Source organism: Phacochoerus africanus, chromosome 8 (assembly GCF_016906955.1).
Source record: "Phacochoerus africanus isolate WHEZ1 chromosome 8, ROS_Pafr_v1, whole genome shotgun sequence".
Lineage (NCBI taxonomy): Eukaryota > Metazoa > Chordata > Mammalia > Artiodactyla > Suidae > Phacochoerus > Phacochoerus africanus.
Genome location: NC_062551.1, coordinates 119,671,603 through 119,691,166, shown reverse-complemented (window position 1 = coordinate 119,691,166; position 19,564 = coordinate 119,671,603). Strand labels below are relative to the sequence as shown.

Sequence of the window (19,564 nt, the reverse complement as noted above, 5' to 3'; positions counted from 1 at the left end):
GTTCCTTGGGGGCAGCTCCTAAAGCCACAGGCCACACTTTCCAGGGACTTCCCAACACAAAACCTAGAATGAGAGGCCATGTGTCCAGAGGGTCAGGATGGAGTGTAGAAGGGACCCAGAAACTCCAGCTCCAACTACAGGAGTCAAGTCTGCAGGCCAGCTCAGAAAAGGGATTTTAACTGCATTCCTAAACACCATCAGCTCTTACAGGGTGAGATGCAGTCTTCTTGGCCATTTCCATTCCCCTGAGGCAATCTGTGAACCACACTGGAGCTCAACTGGATGACCATCTTTTGAAACCTGGTGAAACTGCACTCAGGGAAAATGTTTTGCAAGACATCTTTTTAGCTGTTTTGGCAGCACATCTCAGACTCTTCCAACCAGAAGGGTTGCATTGGCCTCTGCAGTCACAGATGTAGAAAAGGGCTGAAGACTATACAAAATGCCCTTAAAAGAGAAGCAGTAGGTCAGGGTAAAGACCTCTAATCAGGGAATAGAGAGTCTCAAGCCCTAGTCCCTCCACCTCCCAGGCATGTGGCCTTGAGAAAATGGCCTTTCTTAGCCTGCTCCCCGCCCCACCATCCCAAAGTTCAAGAGGGGTATTGAGGACCCAGGAAATGCAGGTGACCATGGAAAAAGTATCATTCAGTGAATGCTGTTCATGTGATCTTTTCTCTTCTTTCTTTTTTTTTTTTTTTTTCCCCCTTTTTAGGGCCACATCTGCGGCATATGGAAGTTTCCAGACTAAGGGTTGAATCAGAGCTACAGCTGCCGCCACGGCAACACAGGATCTGAGCCACATCTGCAACCTACACCACAGCTCATGGGCAAAGCCAGATTCTTAACCCACTGAGCAAGGTCAGGGATCAAACCCGCATCCTAACCCAACACTATGTTGGATTCTTAACCCACTGAGCCACAATGGGGACTTTCCATGTGACCTTTTTAAATGGCCCAGGTCACTTAATCTATGTTAATAGATTTATATATAATATTTATACACACACACACATATATAACACACCACAATGCACGTCAGAGCTATGAGTGGAAAGCATTATAAGAAGGGAACTTTTGGAGTTCCAGTCATGGTGCTATGGAAATGAATCCAACTAGGAACCATAAGGTTGCAGGTTCAATCCCTGGCCTCACTCAGTGGGTTAAGGATCTGGCGTTCCCGTGTAGGTCGCAGACGTGGCTCAGATCCTGCATGGCTGTAGCCGGCAGCTATAGCTCTGGTTCACCCCCTAGCCTGGGAACTTCCATATGCCACAGGTGCAGCCCTACAAAGCAAAAAAAAAAAAAAAAAAAAAAAAAAGAAGGAAACTCTTGAAGAGATCAAAAGCACGGTGGTTTCCTTACCAGGGGTTCTTCCCTGGATAGAACTAAGGTTCTAAGTTTCTGATGGACAGCAAGCTTGGAGTCTATCAGTATGTCGTTTAAACTTGTCTTATAACCTCTGTTACAGGTATCTCCACCAACATGACTGCATTCTCCAGGGCCAATTTTTTTGTGGGCCAGCACTTCACTATCACAATGTGAAGCAGACACAATGATAACAGTTCCAAGGCAATGTTCAAATTTTATCATCCAACAGCGAGAGACTCTCAGAGGTGAGAGGTACCAGAATCCCACAGAGGCAATGAATAAATCATTAAAATAAGGTAAAAATCTTAAGGGTGGAGAGCATAAATACGAACTAAAGCTGCCACAAGAGACTCTGATATGCCTGCTAATCTTTCCTGTGACACTCACATTTGCTCACGTCTATATTTCCTTTCTTGATGCCTCTTAGCTCCATAGCTCACCTGAGTTTCCAGCTTATCTGGAAGGTTCTTGTGCTCTCTCACAGATGTGGGTCTCTGTTTCTTTCCTTTTTTTTTTTCCTTAGCTTTTTAGAGCCGCACCCTCGGCATATGGAAGTTCCCAGTCTAGGGGTCAAATTGGAGCTGTAGCTGCCGGCCTACGCCACAGCCACAGCAATACAGGATCTGAGCCACGGTGGCGACCTACACCACAGTTCACTGCAATACACGATCCTTAACCCAATGAGCGAGGCCGGATCAAACCCACATCTTCATGGATACTACTCAGGCTTATTACCCCCATTTATTTATTAATATTATTAACACTATTATTCAATAATAGTAATCGTAATATCATTATATTATCTTATATAATATAAATTTATTAATATTAACATTATTAACACTATCATTCAATAATAATATATAAATTTATTAATATCAATATTATCAACATTAAATAATCATTATTATATTTATATTATATAATGTGTTACAATATATAATATATTATAATTATGTTATATTACTATATTAATAAATAATAATATTATTATTCACCCCCACACTTAGGTTCACCTGCCTGTCTACAGATGGCAAAGCAATTCTTTAAATTCATTCTCTAGTTGTTCTTTTGATTTTTGGCAACAAATCCTTCCTGATCTATCTACTCTAAGATTATAGCACTGGTGACAGATATGTTGTTTGACAACCTAGTGGCATATTTTACATCCTTCACATATCCTTTCTTCTCTCTTTTGGAGGGAGATGGGGGGGGCACATATGTCAATTACTTGTGTCTAGAAGACACAAGGCCTTCTAGACACAAGGACCTTCTGTGGGGTCTGTCATCTGGGAGCTTAGACAGATTAACAGGAAACGGATGATAAGAGGTGCTTAATCTGATGAATCCAGACAGCCTGTCTTTTACCTAGAGAGCAGGAACTTAGGGCAAAAAATGGGTCACAGACTTGATGGGATATAAAAGGGAGGTGGTTTAAAAAAAAAAAATACAGGCACCGTAAGTCTCTTTCTGTAAAGGGAGATGCAGGACTTCAAACCGAAGCCCATCTTGCACCAAGGCTGCAGCCAGCCACTCGGAGCTGCACAGAAGGAAGGCAGGAATGGGAGATGGGCTCCTGGGTTTATGGAGAATCACTGGATCCCTACATCAAAGGACAGAAAACAGGAAATGTGACCCACTGCACCTAAACCCACTAGGGAAGAGTACCGTCAGGACACTATGAGCTTGGACACTGTGACATTCACAAACAGGGCAGGAGGGAAACCAGCCCCTAATCCAAGGCTGCAGAGGTAGGACAAGAACAGACCCAGCCTCCTGAGGGATACAGGACAGAGTCAGCAAGAAGCCCAGGTCCAAGAAGCCTAGAGTCAGAGAAAGAAGGGCCAGGACTCCAAGAGGGGAAAGAATAATTCAGTTTTACTCTGTTTCTGCATATACACAGTGGGCAGTGTGGGTTCTGTCACTGCAGACAACAGAGAGCCAGCCACACCTGTGGACCCCCCCCCCCACCTCGGCACCTAGACAGTCAGTCATCCAAGATAAATGTGACACAGCGCAAGGGGCTCCTCGTCTTTATTAGCTAACATAGAGGCATCACCCAGGTGCTATTAGGCCCAAGAGTGTCAAGAAGGCATTCTGCTATTTTCAGAAGGCCTAGTTTTCGTGGGAACCCCAAAGAGTCAGAATCAAGATGCTATAAGGACCACACTGGAATCCAGTTAACACTCAGCAGCCCACCTGAGGGGCAAGGGTACCATCAGGGAAGGGCGCTGGAGGGCTGCCTACCTGAAGGGCCAGGAGGGCTCAACCCACAAAACCAGCTCACACTGAGCAATGGGGGAGAGGCACTCAGACATGGGGGAAGTGGTACACAGCCCAGTGAGAAAGCTGAGCAAGATAGAAGAGGCACCATGCTCATATTCACAAGCATAAGAGGAAAGGCAGAAACCTGAGAAAGGGATTGGGGACAAGTGGGGTTGGTGGCAGGGCTCATGGATCACAGCCTCACTCCCCATCTTCCGCATACAGAGGCCCAGGGCTCTCTCCACGTAGCTAGAGGGGGTTCAGAATCTGTTCCCCACCAGGATCCCCGCCATCCACACTCACACACCACCTCCATCACCACCAAGGAAAGCTGGCTCTGAAATAGGATCCTTACCCATGAAGACCACATACAGCCTCAGGATCCTTCTCAACATTGTGCCTGGGGAGCCCGATCCTCTATGTCAGCTAGCACACGAGCTGAACTCTTGCAGCCACTCTTGCACTAGAAGGTTCTTCCTGAAGAGATGCTCCACTGTTCGACATTCAGCTCTTTGCTCTAACAAAGCAGCGCAAAGCACAGAGCTGCACGACTCAGCTCGAGAGAGGAAAACGCTTTGCAAGTGATATTCTGATCTCTCTCTGATATTCTGTTGATGTTTCTATTGCTGGAAATTGAAGACTTTTCTGCATTGGTGGATGAAGTAGCTTTCTCCTATGTTGTTTTCTTGCCTTTAAAAGTGTCTGTCCCTGTGATTTGACCTTTTAATGAGCAATGAGACTAATCTCGTGGAGAGATTAAGCCCTTAGGCCACCTTGCCAGCTTTTGCTGACCTCTATCTTCTGCGCAGACCTCATCATCTCAGAGGTTTGGGGAAAATGGCTCTAAAAGCTCTCAAGACCCTTTGTGCCAAGTCATTCTTCAGTATTTTTTATCCTTTTGTTAACTCAATGCTACATACTTGAAAGTGTCAGCCTTATGGGTCCTAGAGAATCAATCAATAGGGTTTATTTTCTTTTTTTATTTTCATTTTTGGCTGTACCTGCAGCATATGGCAGTTCCTGGGCCAGGGATCAAATCTGAGCTGCAGCTGTGACCTACACCACAGCTTCGGCAATGCTGGATCCTTAACCCACTGTGGGAACTCTAAGGTTTATTTCCTTGATGATGCAGGGTCTGCTTCAGAAAACTGAAGCACAGAGTTTTTAAGCCAAACAAAATGCCTTCAAAGTCAGTCAGTAGAAAACACTCAGACACTAACTTTAGGATCCTTATAACTTCATTTTTTTTTCTGTCTTTTTGTCTTCTTAGGGCCTCACTGGTGGCATACAGAGGTTCCCAGGTCAGGGGTCAAATCGGAGCTGTAGCCACGAGCCTACACCACAGCTCCAGCAACGTGAGATCGGAGCCTGGTCTGCAACCTACACCACAGCTCACGGCAATACCAGATCCTTAACCCACTGAGCGAGGTCAGTGATTGAACCTGCATCCATAATTATGGATGCTAGTTAGGTTCGTTAAGCACTGAGCCACAATGGGAACTCCAACTTCATTTATTTTTAATTCTCCCCACAATTCTTCCATTCCTCTTCTCTTCATGATGAGATTTAATCATCAGAGCCATTTGGCCCTCTGAACATTTTTATAGTGTCTGGCAATAAAATCACTTGCTGGGACCAAAGAAAATTTATTCTCTCTAGCTAACCTCATTAAATGCAGACTTCTCATGCCTGTCATAGATTTTTTTTTTTTTTAATTTTCCCACTGTACAGCAAGGGGGTCAGGTTATCCTTAAGATTTTTTACATTTACATCAGTTAACTTCACGCCCACAACATGGCCATCACTTTTTGGAGGGACTGAAGCTAGATTAAGAAGGCAAGGCAGAAGCATGTATATAAATATGTATGACTGGGTCACTATGCTATATGGCAGAAAATGACACAACCCTGTAAGTCAAATGTACTCAAATTTTTTAAAAGCCTACAAATAATACAAAGAAGGAGGCAAGGCTTACATTGTTTGCTGTCTCATGTTATATCAAGTGATCATACTACAAAATGATCCATTCCAAAATCTCATTCCAGCTTCCTGCTGCGCTATCAGCAAAGACTAGTCTGGGCTACTAGCTGGAACCCTTGAAGCAGTGCCCTGTGGCCTCTATTGTTCATGAGGTTTGCTCGCTTGCTAACCATGAAGGCTCCACTCTACTATCATCCCCACGGGTTCAGGGTTCCAAAGCTAACACTGGAGAATTCCAAAGGCATGTCACCTCCAATTCATCAACATGCAGTCCTGGATTCTAAGCATTCCTATACTTAATAAAAACAGGAATGAAGAAAAGGAGAATGTAAGGTGAAGAAAATGTTGTTTTGAAGAAATTTATTTGATAGCATTTTAAGCCCGTGAGCCTGAGGAGATCCTGGATCCTTCTCATCCAATCAGGAGAGAGAAGGACAGTGGGAAGAAAGGTCTTTGTGAAAGCTGCACACAGTGCCAGGCCTATGACAGCAGCCACTGTCCAATGCTTATAATAATTCAACCATTTCCTAGAATACGAAGAGGGGAAATTATCTGGAAAGGACAGAGTTCCCTGGGGCCCTAGTGGTTAAGAACTCAGCAATGTCACTGCTGTGACTCAGGTCAAAGCTGTGGCTCAGGTTTGACCCCCCCCCTGGTCTGGGAACTTCTGAATATCATGGGCCAGGACCAAAAAAAAATCTTGAAAGGAAACAAGGACTCGACTAACTGATGTGAAAAGGATTTTTTTCCCCACCCTCCCACGCCATCATGTTTTATTTTGTCGTTTCAACTGAAGATTGTTCCATGTTTGATTTTATTTATTTTTTATTTTTTTATTTTTTGGCTGTACCCGAGGCATATGGAAGTTCCTAGACCAGGAATCAAATCTGAGCCACAGCTTCAACCTATACCAACAGGTGCGGCAACACTGGACCTTTTAACCCACTGCACTGGGCTGGGGATCAAACCTATGCCACCAGAGAGACAAGCCAGATCCTTAACTCAATGCACCACAGTGGGAACTTCAGGTATGTTTTTCTTTTAATCCCAAAGACATCTCATCTAATATTGTCATTTGTGCTCTTCGTGTGTGTGTGTGTGTGTGTGTGTGTGTGTGTGTGTGTGTGTGTCTTTTTAGGGCCACACCTAAAGCATACGGAAGTTCCCAGGCTAGGGGCAGAATTAGAGCCATAGCTGCCAGCCTACACCACAGCCACAGCAATGCCATAACCAAGCCACATTTGCGACCTACACCACAGCTCACAGCAATGTGGGATCCTTAACCCACTGAGTGAAGCTGGGGATTAAACCCACATCCTCATGAATGCTAGTTGGGTTTGTTAGCGTTGAGCCACCATGGGAACTCCTGATATTGCTATTTGGAAAGGGACAGACCATGTCACAATGGGGGCTGGTGTGTCACATATACGATGCATACTTTCCTTTTTCTACACATAAACCAAAGGATAATATTTAGTGCTATTATAATATATCTATTTCAGATCTTGTGAATAACAGAAGTGGAAGGAGAAGTAAGTCTTTTTAATACAAAGGAAAAGCTTGGCCTTCTTGGGTAGTGATAATTCACACAGTCAAACCTTCTCAGCCAACATGCTCAGGCCTGAGGTAATTAATGGTGAAAGTGATTAAAGCAGCACATCATTGAAAAACGATACACACACACCTTTAAGACTTGCCTTTAACTTGCAGCCACAGTGACTGACTGTCCTGTTTCTCTGGAATGAGACACAGTCGGTCACCAGGCGCACAGCACAGGGGATGCACCTCATGCTGCTTGGGGCCATGACCTTTCTCTGAATGAAAGTTTAACAGATCTTCTTTCAATGAACCACTCCCATCATATAGTCTATGATTCCCAGTCTCAGTTTTGTGGAAGTCAAGCAAGAATTGAAGAGCCTTGTGAAGATGAGAACCCTTCTGGATTTTTACAACATTCCCCAGCTTTCATAGTTGTTGTCACCACCCATCGCTGTTCACAGAAATGCTTCAGGGGTCACTCATTCTGAATCTTTTCCAAAATACTCAAACCAGTGACTTTGTCTACTTGTACTTAATCTGTTTCTAAAATGTTCATGTACCCTTTCATTAAAGTACATAAATTCCAAGAGGAAGTGCCATCAGCATAGTGAGGTTTGAGAACAACACACTGGCCCTGTGGGCACCCAGTTCAACCCTTTGCACAGGAAGGATGGGTGTCCCAAGAGAGAGTGGCTGGGCTGGCTGCTGCTGCAGGTGCTGTGGGGATAAGATGTGTTTACATGTGTTACATGGGACCACAGAACTTCACATCAGCTAATACAGTGAGTCAGTGATGTGAAAACTGGTTAGAAAAACTCCTGGAATCAAAACATTTTAAGTGCATCACTGCAAAAGAGTTTGCTTTCTTAAAATGAGTTCATTCATTAGGATTTTGATCTAGGAGTTCCTATCGTGGCTCAACAGGTTAAGAACCCAAAAGAGTCTTAGTGAGATGCGAATTCGAACCCTGGTCCCACTCAGTGGGTTAAGGATCCGGTGTTGCCAATGAGCTACAGTGTAGGTCACAGATGCAGCTTGGATCAGGTGTTGCTGTAGCTGTGGCACAGGCCATCAGCTGAAGCTCTGATGAGACCCCTAGCCTGGGAACTTCCATATGCCTTTTAGGTGCAGCCGTAAAAAGAAAAAAAAAAAAAGGATTTTGATCTAGCCTGTTTGAGTGTAAATCTGCTTACCACTGCCTTACTATTCCTGGGAAGTATCAATGCACACTCATGTCCCAAATCTCGACTGGCTATCAGCTATATTCCAACCCATATTCAGTACTGGTTGTGTTCAGCACACAGTACATGCCTCCATTTGTTCTCGATCGTGGATGAGAGTCGGAGGTGAGTTTACCCAAAGTCATAGGTCACAGGCCTTTTCTTCACATAGACATGATTTCTACACATAAAATAACTGGCAAAATGTAAAGCAGGTAATAAAATAAGCAACTGCTTAAGTGTAATCACGTGCCCGTGCATATTTTAAGTTCACTCAGTGCTACAGGAGCTGAGAGGCAGGGTCAGTGCTGAAGGTGCTATAGAAATTACTCTGTTTCCAACAAGATCACAAGCCCTCCTGATGCTGTGACCCTCCAGCCCATAAGGTTTATGTGTCGGCTACACAATAACTCACTGACCAGAGTCAGACAAAGGTTGTCCCTAGGGACACCTGGACAACTGTAGCCTTACCCACTTAATGCCAAAGGAAGTAAAATTACACGGATTCCCCTTCAACAGGAAAGTGGGAAGAAAGAAGAGGGGCCAGCAAAGATTCCTTCCGTTTCACCCACAAGAACCACACTCTGGGTGTAGATGAGGCCTCAACAGGATGACGAACGCCTTCCTAATTAGAGGCCTGAATTAAGACCACAACATAAATAAAAGCAAAATGACTCAGATATAGAAAACTTTTGTGCATAAAGTGAATTTTAGGTCCTTCCTTTCTTCTTATTTATATTACGTACTAGACTCAAGTGTGCCCAAGGCCAGGAGGAAACTCTCACATAGAGACCATCTACAAACTGCTTGCATTGCCATTCAACCTGTGTGTGTAAGGTGGGGAAATCAATGGGTTCAGGAAAATCAGCGGATACAGCAATGGGCTCAGGGGACTCACATGCCACCACAGGCAAGCCATCTGAACCACAAACACATCCGCTCAACTCCAATTGCTCTGCATCCATGTGTGCCCCGGCCCTGCCCTGACCCGAGATTCCCCTTTCAATGGCCTGACCACAGCCTGGAGCCTCAGGCCCCGCTTTCCCGCAGGGAGCTGCCGAGTGGAGAGCCACCAGGAGGCACGTAAAGGTCACTGGCTGGAGGTTCACGCTGGAACAGCCCCAGAACCTCATCTCTCCCAGGATCACCAGAAAGAACCCCATCAACGATCTGTCTCCCGACCCCCCCCCCCGACCCCACCCCACCCCCAGCTCTATTCATGAACCAAATAGCAAAGGCGGCCAGCCTGAAACAGGCTTCAAAAACCATTGCCAGAAACTGGTTCACTAACACCTCCAACAGTCTACGATGGGGGCTAACCCAAACAGATAGCATCATAGTGAACACCGAATATTATTTCCATAAGTGGCATTGATCATCACACATTTAATTGCTGAGGGCAGAGGGCAAGTGTCGCCTTCTGCAGATGTCACTCACCGATGCAGGCGTGGACCCTCACGGACAGCTGTGTCCTTAGGATGATGCTGTGCTTCTTGCCCCGCCTAATGGAGACAGGAGACAAAATGTTCATGTGCATCAGAAGGGTCAGCAAGAGGGTACCTACCTACTGTCCTTCAACTTGAAGTTCTGACACCCCCACCTGGAAAAGGCTGCAGATAAGCAAGAACCTACACAGAACAGGAATCTATCTATCCTGAAGTCATGTGATATCACAGGGCTTTATGGAAAATAAAATAACAAAGGTCGACTTTGTGGGATCGGCGCACACACTGCATTGCCAAACCCGGTCAATGCCACAGAGTTGCGTCTACTCATGCCTGACCATGTTGGGAAATTTTTTACATCCGTGCCCATGAAGTGAAATCCCTGGAATGTAGCAGCACAAATTTGCTCGATCATTCCCATGGCTATTTTTGCATGGTTTTCAATATACAGAAAGGACACACATAGTGGGGTCAGCGGAAAGAGGTGCTTTGCCATGTATCAATTCAAAACCGGTAGGTTTTCCCTTTTGCTCTTACAGGAAGACAGGAGATGTGTAGAGAGAGCGTGTAGGCCACCTGTTATCAGGAATGCCACTTTACACCACACCTTGGCTCATCCCCACCTCCTTTTCATTTTATTATTTCTGAGGAAGAAAAAGAATTGCCCCTCCCCAGTTCCCATTCCATAAGTGCTCATCTCACTGTCACAGAGAAGGACAAAAGCCCAGTGCAGGGGAGAGATGACAAACGGGGGAGACCAGGAGTCCTGGCTACTGGGGACAGCAAAGGCGTTCAGGTCTGGAGAAGGGGAGAAGCCAGTCGACAAAGGTTCAATGGAGCCATCCAACCAGCACGGGAGCAGGTGGCCAGCAACCTACCACTCTGTAGACCAAGCTCAGTCCTCCCCACCAGGGCGTCAAGTAGAACTTTCTCACAGCATTGGAGTTCCCGCAGTGGCAAAACAGGATCCACAGCGTCCCTGCAACGCCAGGATGCAGGTTAAAAGGATCCAGCATCGCCACAGCTGTAGTGTAGGTCACAGCTGCGGATCCAATCTGATCCCTAGCCTGGGAACTCCAGATACCATGGGATAGCCAAAAAAAGGAAAGGGAAAAAAAGTCTCACAATGCTTTCCTGCTTCCTGGTTTTGTGGTTGTATCGGAGGAGGGGACAGAAGTCTCTCCAGGGCACACTTAACATTGTCACTATAAAGTCACGGGAATTATACTACAGTACTGGAACAAGTGTATTTTTGTTGTTGCTTCATTTTTTTTTATTTTTTGATTTTTATTTTTATTTTGTTTCCCCAATAGATTATTTTTTTCTACTGCACAGCAAGGTGACGCAGTTACACATACATGTATATTCTTTTTTCTCACATTATCATGCTCCATCATAAGTGACCAACAGAAAACAAGTGTATTTTTAACTCTTCGGACTAGTAAGAGGGGAAAGTACAGTTGCAAAAATGCTTTGGTTTTGGTTTGGTTTTTGGTTTTTTATTCTTTTAAAGGAGAAAACACCACGTGCAAAGTCCTACAGAAGCACACAGTAGCCTCAGAGCTGGCAGCTCTCCCGGGAGGTGACAAATATGCATCCCAGGTTCCTACAAAGGCTGAGGAGGCGCTTTTGCTATGTGCCAGGCGCTGGTCTCGAGGGTACACAAATACACAACATTTGCCCCATCTTCAGAAGATAAGTCAGAGATTCCTGTGACCACAGCCTTCTTCAAAACTTTCTTCCCTACACACACAAAATCTTTTTCTCCTCTCTCGACAGTCCTGATTGACACTCCTGTGCTGTTGACACTCTTTCATGCTTGCGATCACACGAGGGGGAAAGTTCCCATTAAGTGTGTTGAACTGAGTTAACAGCCTTTTGTGGGCACTGCCAGGAAAGGTGTTCGGGGCAGGGGCAGCACCCACTAGGTGTGTAGCTTAAGTGAGCAGGGGGCTGAGCTGGAAGCAAAAACCAGTGAGTCCCTGAGAGCAGCCGGACCCGAACTATTAGAAACAGCAAACCCTAAGTCCTCAAATCTGGAGGATTTTCTGCAACACATGTTATCAGCAGTTATGAGTCCATAATAAACACCAAATGAAGAGCAGACAAAATACATGATTTGGATGTGCAGGGGGGAAGAAGCACAGGATGGCAAGAGAAAATATTTCAGGACACCATAAGCTCTGGAGAAGTTCAGAAAGGGCCCATTGATAGCTCCACCTTTTATCTTCAAACCCCTGTGAAGTTGCATTTTGAGGAAGAGAGTCAATTTTCCCAAAGGGATGGCAGGCACCTGCATGAGAACTGGGACAGTCTTTCTGAGGAAGCCACGCAGGCCCACCATCCCGCAGGTATCATCTGGTCTGTGTTCATACGTTGAGAAGCCAGGCAGTCAGATTGGTTAAGTTAAACCCTAATTGAATTTCAGAGTGCACAGAACCAAAAAAAAAAGGCCCCCCCTTTTATTTTTTTGTGTCTTTTATCCTTTTAGGACCGTACCAGCGGCATATGGAGATTCCCAGGCTAGGGGTCTAATCAGAGCTTTTGCTGCTGGCCTATGCCACAGCCACAGCAATGCCAGATGCAAGCTTCGTCTGTGACCTACACCACAGCTCAGAGCAACACCAGATCCTTAACCCACTGAGAGAGGCCAGGGATCAAACCCACAACCTCATGGTTCCTAGTCGGATTCGTTTCCACTGCACCACGACGGGAACTCCAGGCCCACTTTTAAGTAGTTTTATCACTTATAATTCCTTTGCTTCAATATTTCCACCTCCTTCCCTGCCTTCCCCTGGATACAAAATCCTAGGATGAAAGAAACCTGAGTGGAATTGGGTACCAGAGGCTGTAGAAGCCCGCTAACAGGGGATAAGGGTCCAGATACCAGGAGTCGAGTCCCTGGCAAAGAAGGGGGCCCACCAAGGCAGAGGGAAGGGGGTGATGAGTGCAGCCAGGTCCACAAAAGGAGTCCTTCGTCCCCACCCCCAACTCCTGCTTTCTCCCACCTCTGATGTACATACCTGTACTGTGCCCATTTTGCAGATGGGGGAACCAAAGCTTGTGCTAATGTTACCTGCATGAAATCATGTGGCCAGTGGAAACAGACCTGGGCTGAAAGCAGTGTCTGACTCCACCGTCCACCCACAACATCCTGCCTTTTGTTGTACAAGTGCCTCACTATAAAACCTTCGCTAGCAATTTCTAAGGATGAAAAGTGTCCAAGGAGTCCCCACTGTGGTTCCATAGGTTAAGAATGCCTCTGCAGCAGCTCGGGTCACTGTGGAGGTGTAAGTTTGATCCCTGGCCCATTGCAGTGGGTTAAAGGATCCAGCATTGTCACAGCAGCAGTGTAGGTTGCAGCTGTGGCTCAGATTCAGTCTCTGGCCCAGGCACATCCATATGCCACGGGGGGAAGCCATTTAAATAAAAAAAGTGGAGTTCCCATCATGGCACAGTGGTTAGCAAATCCGACTAGGAACCATGAGGTTGCAGGTTCTGTCGCTGCCCTTGCTCAGTGGGTTAAGGATCTGGCATTGCCATGAGCTGTGGTGTAGGTTGCAGACGCGGCTCGGATCCCGCGTTGCTATGGCTGTGGTGTAGGCCAGTGGCTACAGCTCCGATTCAACCCCTAACCTGGAAACCTCCATATGCCACAGGAGCAGCCCAAGAAATAGCAATAAATAAATAAATAAATAAATAAATAAATAAATAAACAAATAAAGTGTCCTAGGTTTTTTAAGGAACTGGTTTAACCTCAATACTAAAATCAAATGAAAGAGGACATAAAAAATTAAGATGGAAATAACTAAAAAAATACTGGGAGTCCAAAATAGGAAATACATGAGTATAATAAAATAAGACCAAATAAGGTTTATCCTAAGAATTCAAGAATTACAAGAAGTCCACATTTTATTTCCCCATATCAAATATCAATGTATAGACACTCATCATAAGGGTCTTTAAATTTGAAAGCATCCCCTCCTTCCATTGCTATATTTTGAAATTGGTTAATGTTGATTGTTCTGTATTTCTTTTTTATGTGCCATCTCACTGCTATCAGCGATTCCAAAAACCTTTTGGCTGATTCTTTTGGCTTCTTTTGGGGAAATAATCATTTCATCCATTTAAAAATAATCATTTCATCCCCACTTTTCTAGCATATACATGTCCTTGTCTTCTGTTCCCTGGCTAAAACTTTCAGAGGAAAATTAAATAATCATGGGTATACTCTGCCCTGCCCCCAATGGATACTATGTCAATCTGGGTTCAGAAAATAATAATCATAATAGTTGCCAACATTTATGGAATATTGGAGTTCCCGTCGTGGCTCAGGGGAAACGAACCTGACTAGGAACCATGAGGCTGCAGGTTCAATCTCTGGCCTCATTCAGTGGGTTAAGGATCCAGTGTCGCCAGGAGCTGTGGTGTAGGTCGTAGACACAGCTCAGATCTGGTGTTGCTGTGGCTCTGGCGTAGGCTGGCAGCTACAGCTCCGATTGGACCCCTAGCCTGGGAACCTCCATATGCCATGGGTGCAGCCCTATTAAGACAAAAAGACGAGAAAAATTTTATGGAATGGTTGTCATGTGCCAGATGAGGTTCTAAGTACATTATAAAGATTTAGTCTTCACCACAGTTTCATGAAGTAGGTAACATTACTGCTATTTTTAAAGTGAGGAAATTGGGGCCCAGAAGAGTTATGCAACATAGCTGAGATCACACAGTTAGAAAGGAACAGAGCTGGGACCCAACCCAGGCCGTATGACCCCAGAGCCGGCTCGCCAACCACCTCCCTGAAGCTGCCTTCAAGATAGGTGTTCTTTCACCCAGTCCCTCATTCCACACATGCTCACTGGTGACCAACAGATCATCAGCCTCAAGAGAGCAACACAGAGATCCTGCCTGCCAGCCTGCCATGCTGATTTTGGACTTAAGACTGCAACACTGGAGTTTCCGTTGCAGCTCAGTGGGTTAAAAACCCACGTAGTATCCATGAAAACTCTGGTGTGATCTCTGGCCTCACTCGGTAGGTTAAGGATCCAGTATTGCCACAAGCTGCAGCATAGGTTTGCAGCAGCAGCTCTGATCTGACCCCTAGCCTGGGAACTTCCATATGCTACAAGTGCAGCCTTAAAAAGAAAAAAGACTGCAACATCAATTCTTACCTACCTGCTGGCCCACTGGACAGATTTCAGACTTGCCAGGCCCCCTGATGGCATGAGCTAATTACATGAAGTAAATCTCTCTAGATAGACTAGATAGATTAAACTAGATTAGGCTAGATGGACAGATTAGAAATAAGTCATTGTATCTGGTTCTATTTCTCTGGAGAACCCCAAAACAAACTCTGATATCTGCCTTCAAGGAGCTTCCATGGTTCAAAAGCAAAATCTGTGAGAAGCATCACTGTGCGTCCACTCTTAACCTGTGAGTGGTCCTTTGCTCCCCCACACTGGCTTGTTGTACCAGTATCACCGCTACCCCTCCTTCTCAATCCGTCTGTTTGCAGCAGAGTGAAAGGAGAATCCACTAAGTACTAGAATTGGGTGACTTTACCAGCGGCAAAGGCAGTTTCGTTTGACCTAAAGCTCCCCAGGGAGATTCAGATTCCATTCCTATCAGTGAAGCCACTGCCTGGCAAACATCACAGGCCCCAGAGACCAGCCACAGCCAATCAGCTGCCCCCACCCAAGGCCACTGCTACCCAAGTGATGAGAGGACCAAAATAGACACTCAATTCAGGAGACTCCAGCCAAGGCCCCTGGGCTAGGGTCATGATGGCACTACCACTGAAGGAACTTTCCAAAACATCCTGCTTTCTCAGAATACATGAGAAATGGACAATACATTATCTACAATAATGTCTATGGCCCTGGGAAAAAGATTCGGTTTAACCAAATAAGCTGTAGACAAACCCGTGCATTTCAGTCCTGCCCTTGTTTCTCCATAAAATATTTTTACAAGAATAACATATAAAGTCTTTGTAAAATAAGAATAAATGCTTTCACTATTTCATTGAGAGCCAGGGAGCCAAAGGCTCAAAGATTTTTTTCTCCAGAACCAACAGCAGAATCGATGCCCCCAACACTTCCTCTACTCAAATGAGAACTAAATTATGATTTCGGTCAAGGAAGAAAACATAACATTCGACAAGGCAGCAGAAGCTGAGACCAGGACTCTGCAGCAGTTGCCCCAGAAATAAGCTTCCTCTTAGTAAGCTTCTAGAGTTGGGAGGCTTAGCCAGTACTCTGCTGGAGGGATGAAGAAGGATTTGAACCAGTCATCAGCTAGTAAAAGGACAGCACTAGCTAAGATTAATTTGTTCTGAAGCTCAAAGTCCAAGAGGGCTATATTACTACCCTACATTAGTACAATTAGTTACCATGACATTCATCTCCAGATGCATTCTGGTCTCCCTTGGAGATGTGAGAAGTGAAAAGCATCAACTCTGAAGCCAACTCTGTGATCCTAGACAAGGTACTTAGCCTCTGTAAGCCTCAGCTTCCTTGTCTGCAAAAAAGGATAATATGCTTTGGGTGCCATAGCTAAGAAACAAAGATATGCCATTTACTCCTATTTTCTTCTAAGAGTTCTGTAGTTTTGGCTTTTTCCCACGTAGGTCTCTCCTAGTGGGGGTGGGGAGGAGCGTCCGTTCACCCCATTCACAACTCCCAGCTCCTATACAATCCTGCTACCTCTTCTTCCATCCCCACATTCTCTCCCTGACCTATCTCCATCTGCCTCCACTCCACTACTCTTCCGCTTCCTCTCTCCCCGAGGACACCTCAAATCTCCTCCTTGCTATACCCTGGCCTTGCCTCGGTGCTCTCACATCTTGACTTCTCTGTGGCTTAGGGTTCTTCGCTTCCCTTTCTTAGAAATTTTCTCCTTGCTGAAGCAGACACTGATGGTGACACCTGATACCCATTTTCCCCTTCTGCCTTATAAAGAAAATCTGGTTTTGTGTGGGGTAACAATGTATACATCTTCTCCAGTCTCCTTGGCCACCAAGATGGCCATGTGACCCAGTTTTCTTTGGTGAACTGTAGATGAAATTTGCTGGTGGAGGTTGTGGAAAAGTTCATTAAAGGGAGAAGACCCTGCTGGCACCAACATTTGCTCCTCACTCTTCCCATCTAAGGCAGAGACCACTATACCCTCAGCAATAGATATAGAGGGTTAGCTGCACACAAACTCACGATTCATGGTACGATCACAGACCTAAGTTCTGGCCAATGGCATTTGAGCGAAAGCAATGTGCACGAGGAATGGACATGGATCTCCTCTGTCCACTTCCTTCTTCCTGGCGGCTGGGAGGCAGATGAGAAGGTAAAAGCTAAAGCAACCACTCTGGACACAGAGATGGAATTCTCCTTTTGAGGATGGTACCGCTGCTCTACCAGTCTCAAGGAAGACTGCAATATTTGGACATTTTACACAAGAAAGAATTCTAGGAGAGTTTCTGTTGTGGTGCGGTGGAAATGAATCCAACTAGTATCCATGAGGATGTGGGTTTGATCCCTGGCCTCGATCAGTGGGCCGGAGATCTGGCATTGCCGTGAGCTGTGGTGTAGGCTGCAGAGGTTTGGATCTCATATTGCTGTGGCTGTGTCATAGGCTGACAGCTAAAGCTCCAATTTGACCCCTAGCCTGGGAACTTCCATATGCTATGGGTGGGGCCCTAAAAGGCACACAACACAAAAAAAGAAAGAAACTTTTACCTTTATATTTAAACTACCATAGTTTGGAATCTCTTAGTTACATCAGAGAAAACTGTACCCTAACCAACACATGACTTGCTGCTCTGATGAAACACTGGAAGGAGAGCAGCCATACTGTAATGAAGATGAAGCATGAAAGATGAAAGCTACATCCTCAGAGCGGCAGAGTAGAAGATAAAAGAAGCCCATGCTCCTAAGAGCATCTTGTCATCAAGATACAGTCCTCAAAACAGCCTAATTATGCACTCCTTTTTTTTTTAATAAACTTCATTTTTAAAGAGAAGTTTTAGGTTTTCAATTCCCTCCTGGCAAAGCATCAACTCCAGTCTCTCTGGTCCTTGATGTTTCTCACCTGGATCTCAGGCCAATATTTCTCACCTGGCCACCTCACACCTTGAACATGGCCTAACACAGCCTCAGACTAACACGTATAAACCTCTTCCCCCGCCCCACCTCAAACTGCCCCCGCACCACAACCTCATTGCTTCTCTACGTAGCCCACCATGCGCACACTATCCAGCTAATGTCCTGTGTCCATTCTATTCCCCTGTTCCCCCCCTCCCCAACTCAGGTTTGCAGATTCCTCCCCCTCCCCCACTGGCCCAGGCCCCAGTCCATCTGCCTTCTTCAGCCACCAGGTTCAGAACCCGTAGGACACTCCCTTCACCCCCACAGTGGCCCCACTGACTGCAGCCTCCCAGCTCAAGGTTCTGTCCACTCACCCCACCCTCCCTATCACTGGAGGAGGTCTGTGAGGGCTCCCTCCTGGCAGGTCAGTTCTCGTCTGACTCCAGCCCACACATAAAGCCCAGTATCTCCCAGGGCTCCCCCACTCCTACCTGATGCCGCCTTTGTCCTACTGGACAAGCTGCCATTTGAAGGTACTTACTAGATCCAGGCCAATTCCACTGTCCACTCAGCATGGAAGCTCACTCATCTGAGCATTTCCAAGCCGCTTTCTCCCAGGGCATCTGGAGACACCAGCCTAGCGCTGACCCAGAGCAGGTGCCCAGGGACCTCTGGGCTGTCCTGCTCAGCTCAGCTCAGCTCGGCATAGAACTGTCCCCTCCACCCAGAACATCTTTAGTTTGAAAAAGGCTGGTCCTCTCAGCCCTGTGACCAAGCAGGGCTTGGTGGTCTAGTCTGAGCCTTGTACAGCACTGAGAAGATGGGAGACCCTTCATCCTTCCAAGATTTTCCAAAAGAGCCCCCGACGACAACACACCTGCACTCCCAGCTGCAGGTGATCACTTAAGAAGAAGACGGGTAGAGAAAAGGGAGGAGGGGACCCTCCCATCCACACCCTCACCAGAATCTCTCTTTTGTCAAGGACCTTGTTTATTCATGGTTTGGTTTGGTGCTTTGAGTTTGGCAAGTTTTTAGATTTAGCTTTAAAATCTATTTCAGGTGATTTCCCATTCTACCAGGTCCAGCCACAGAGGAAACCCAGACAAAAATGGGACTGGATGGGGTTAACCTGGGGTTGCATCAGACAGTAAGGATTCCTTCAAACTTGACATTCTGGAATGCAAAGAACTCTTTGAGAATCTGATGAAAAGCTATGAAACCCCTCTCCACCCCCAAAGCCTGCATACTCACAAACTGCTGAAATCTCAGGAGTTCACGAACACCCCCCCCAAACACACACACACACACACACACACACAAACACACATGGATCCTTGGGGCTCAGGAGCTGCAGGCTGAGAAGTTAGGTGTCTGAGAGTCAAACTGGAGCTCTCCCCAAACCCCTTGGTCCCTCCAAGTTCATCCACTGCAAGGCTGGCAGGGTCGGGCCCACCCAGGGCCAGGCCTCACACATCCTTCATTTTCTCAGCCAAAAGCCCACCCCCACCCCCCGGAGGCTCTCCCCACTCCCACCATACAGGGTTTCATCTGCCTTTCCTCACCCCGACATAACACTGTGGGGACAGGAGTGGAGGTGGCAGATGAGGAAACTGAGAAAGAAGCGCTATCTTTATTTATTTATTTAGTCTTTTCTAGGGCTGCTCCCACGGCATAT

General features: G+C 46.0%; 1 protein-coding gene across 6 annotated transcripts in view; it reads right to left on the bottom strand.

Moving 5' to 3' along the window:
• Positions 1 to 19,564, bottom strand: part of FHOD3 (formin homology 2 domain containing 3) — a 556,170-nt gene that overhangs the window by 463,444 nt on the left and 73,162 nt on the right. For all 6 annotated transcript variants that reach the window (XM_047794147.1, XM_047794143.1, XM_047794144.1 and 3 more), the window contains exon 3: positions 9,810 to 9,874. In XM_047794147.1, coding sequence (XP_047650103.1) covers positions 9,810 to 9,874 — 65 coding nt within the window. The remainder of the gene's footprint in view (positions 1 to 9,809; positions 9,875 to 19,564) is intronic.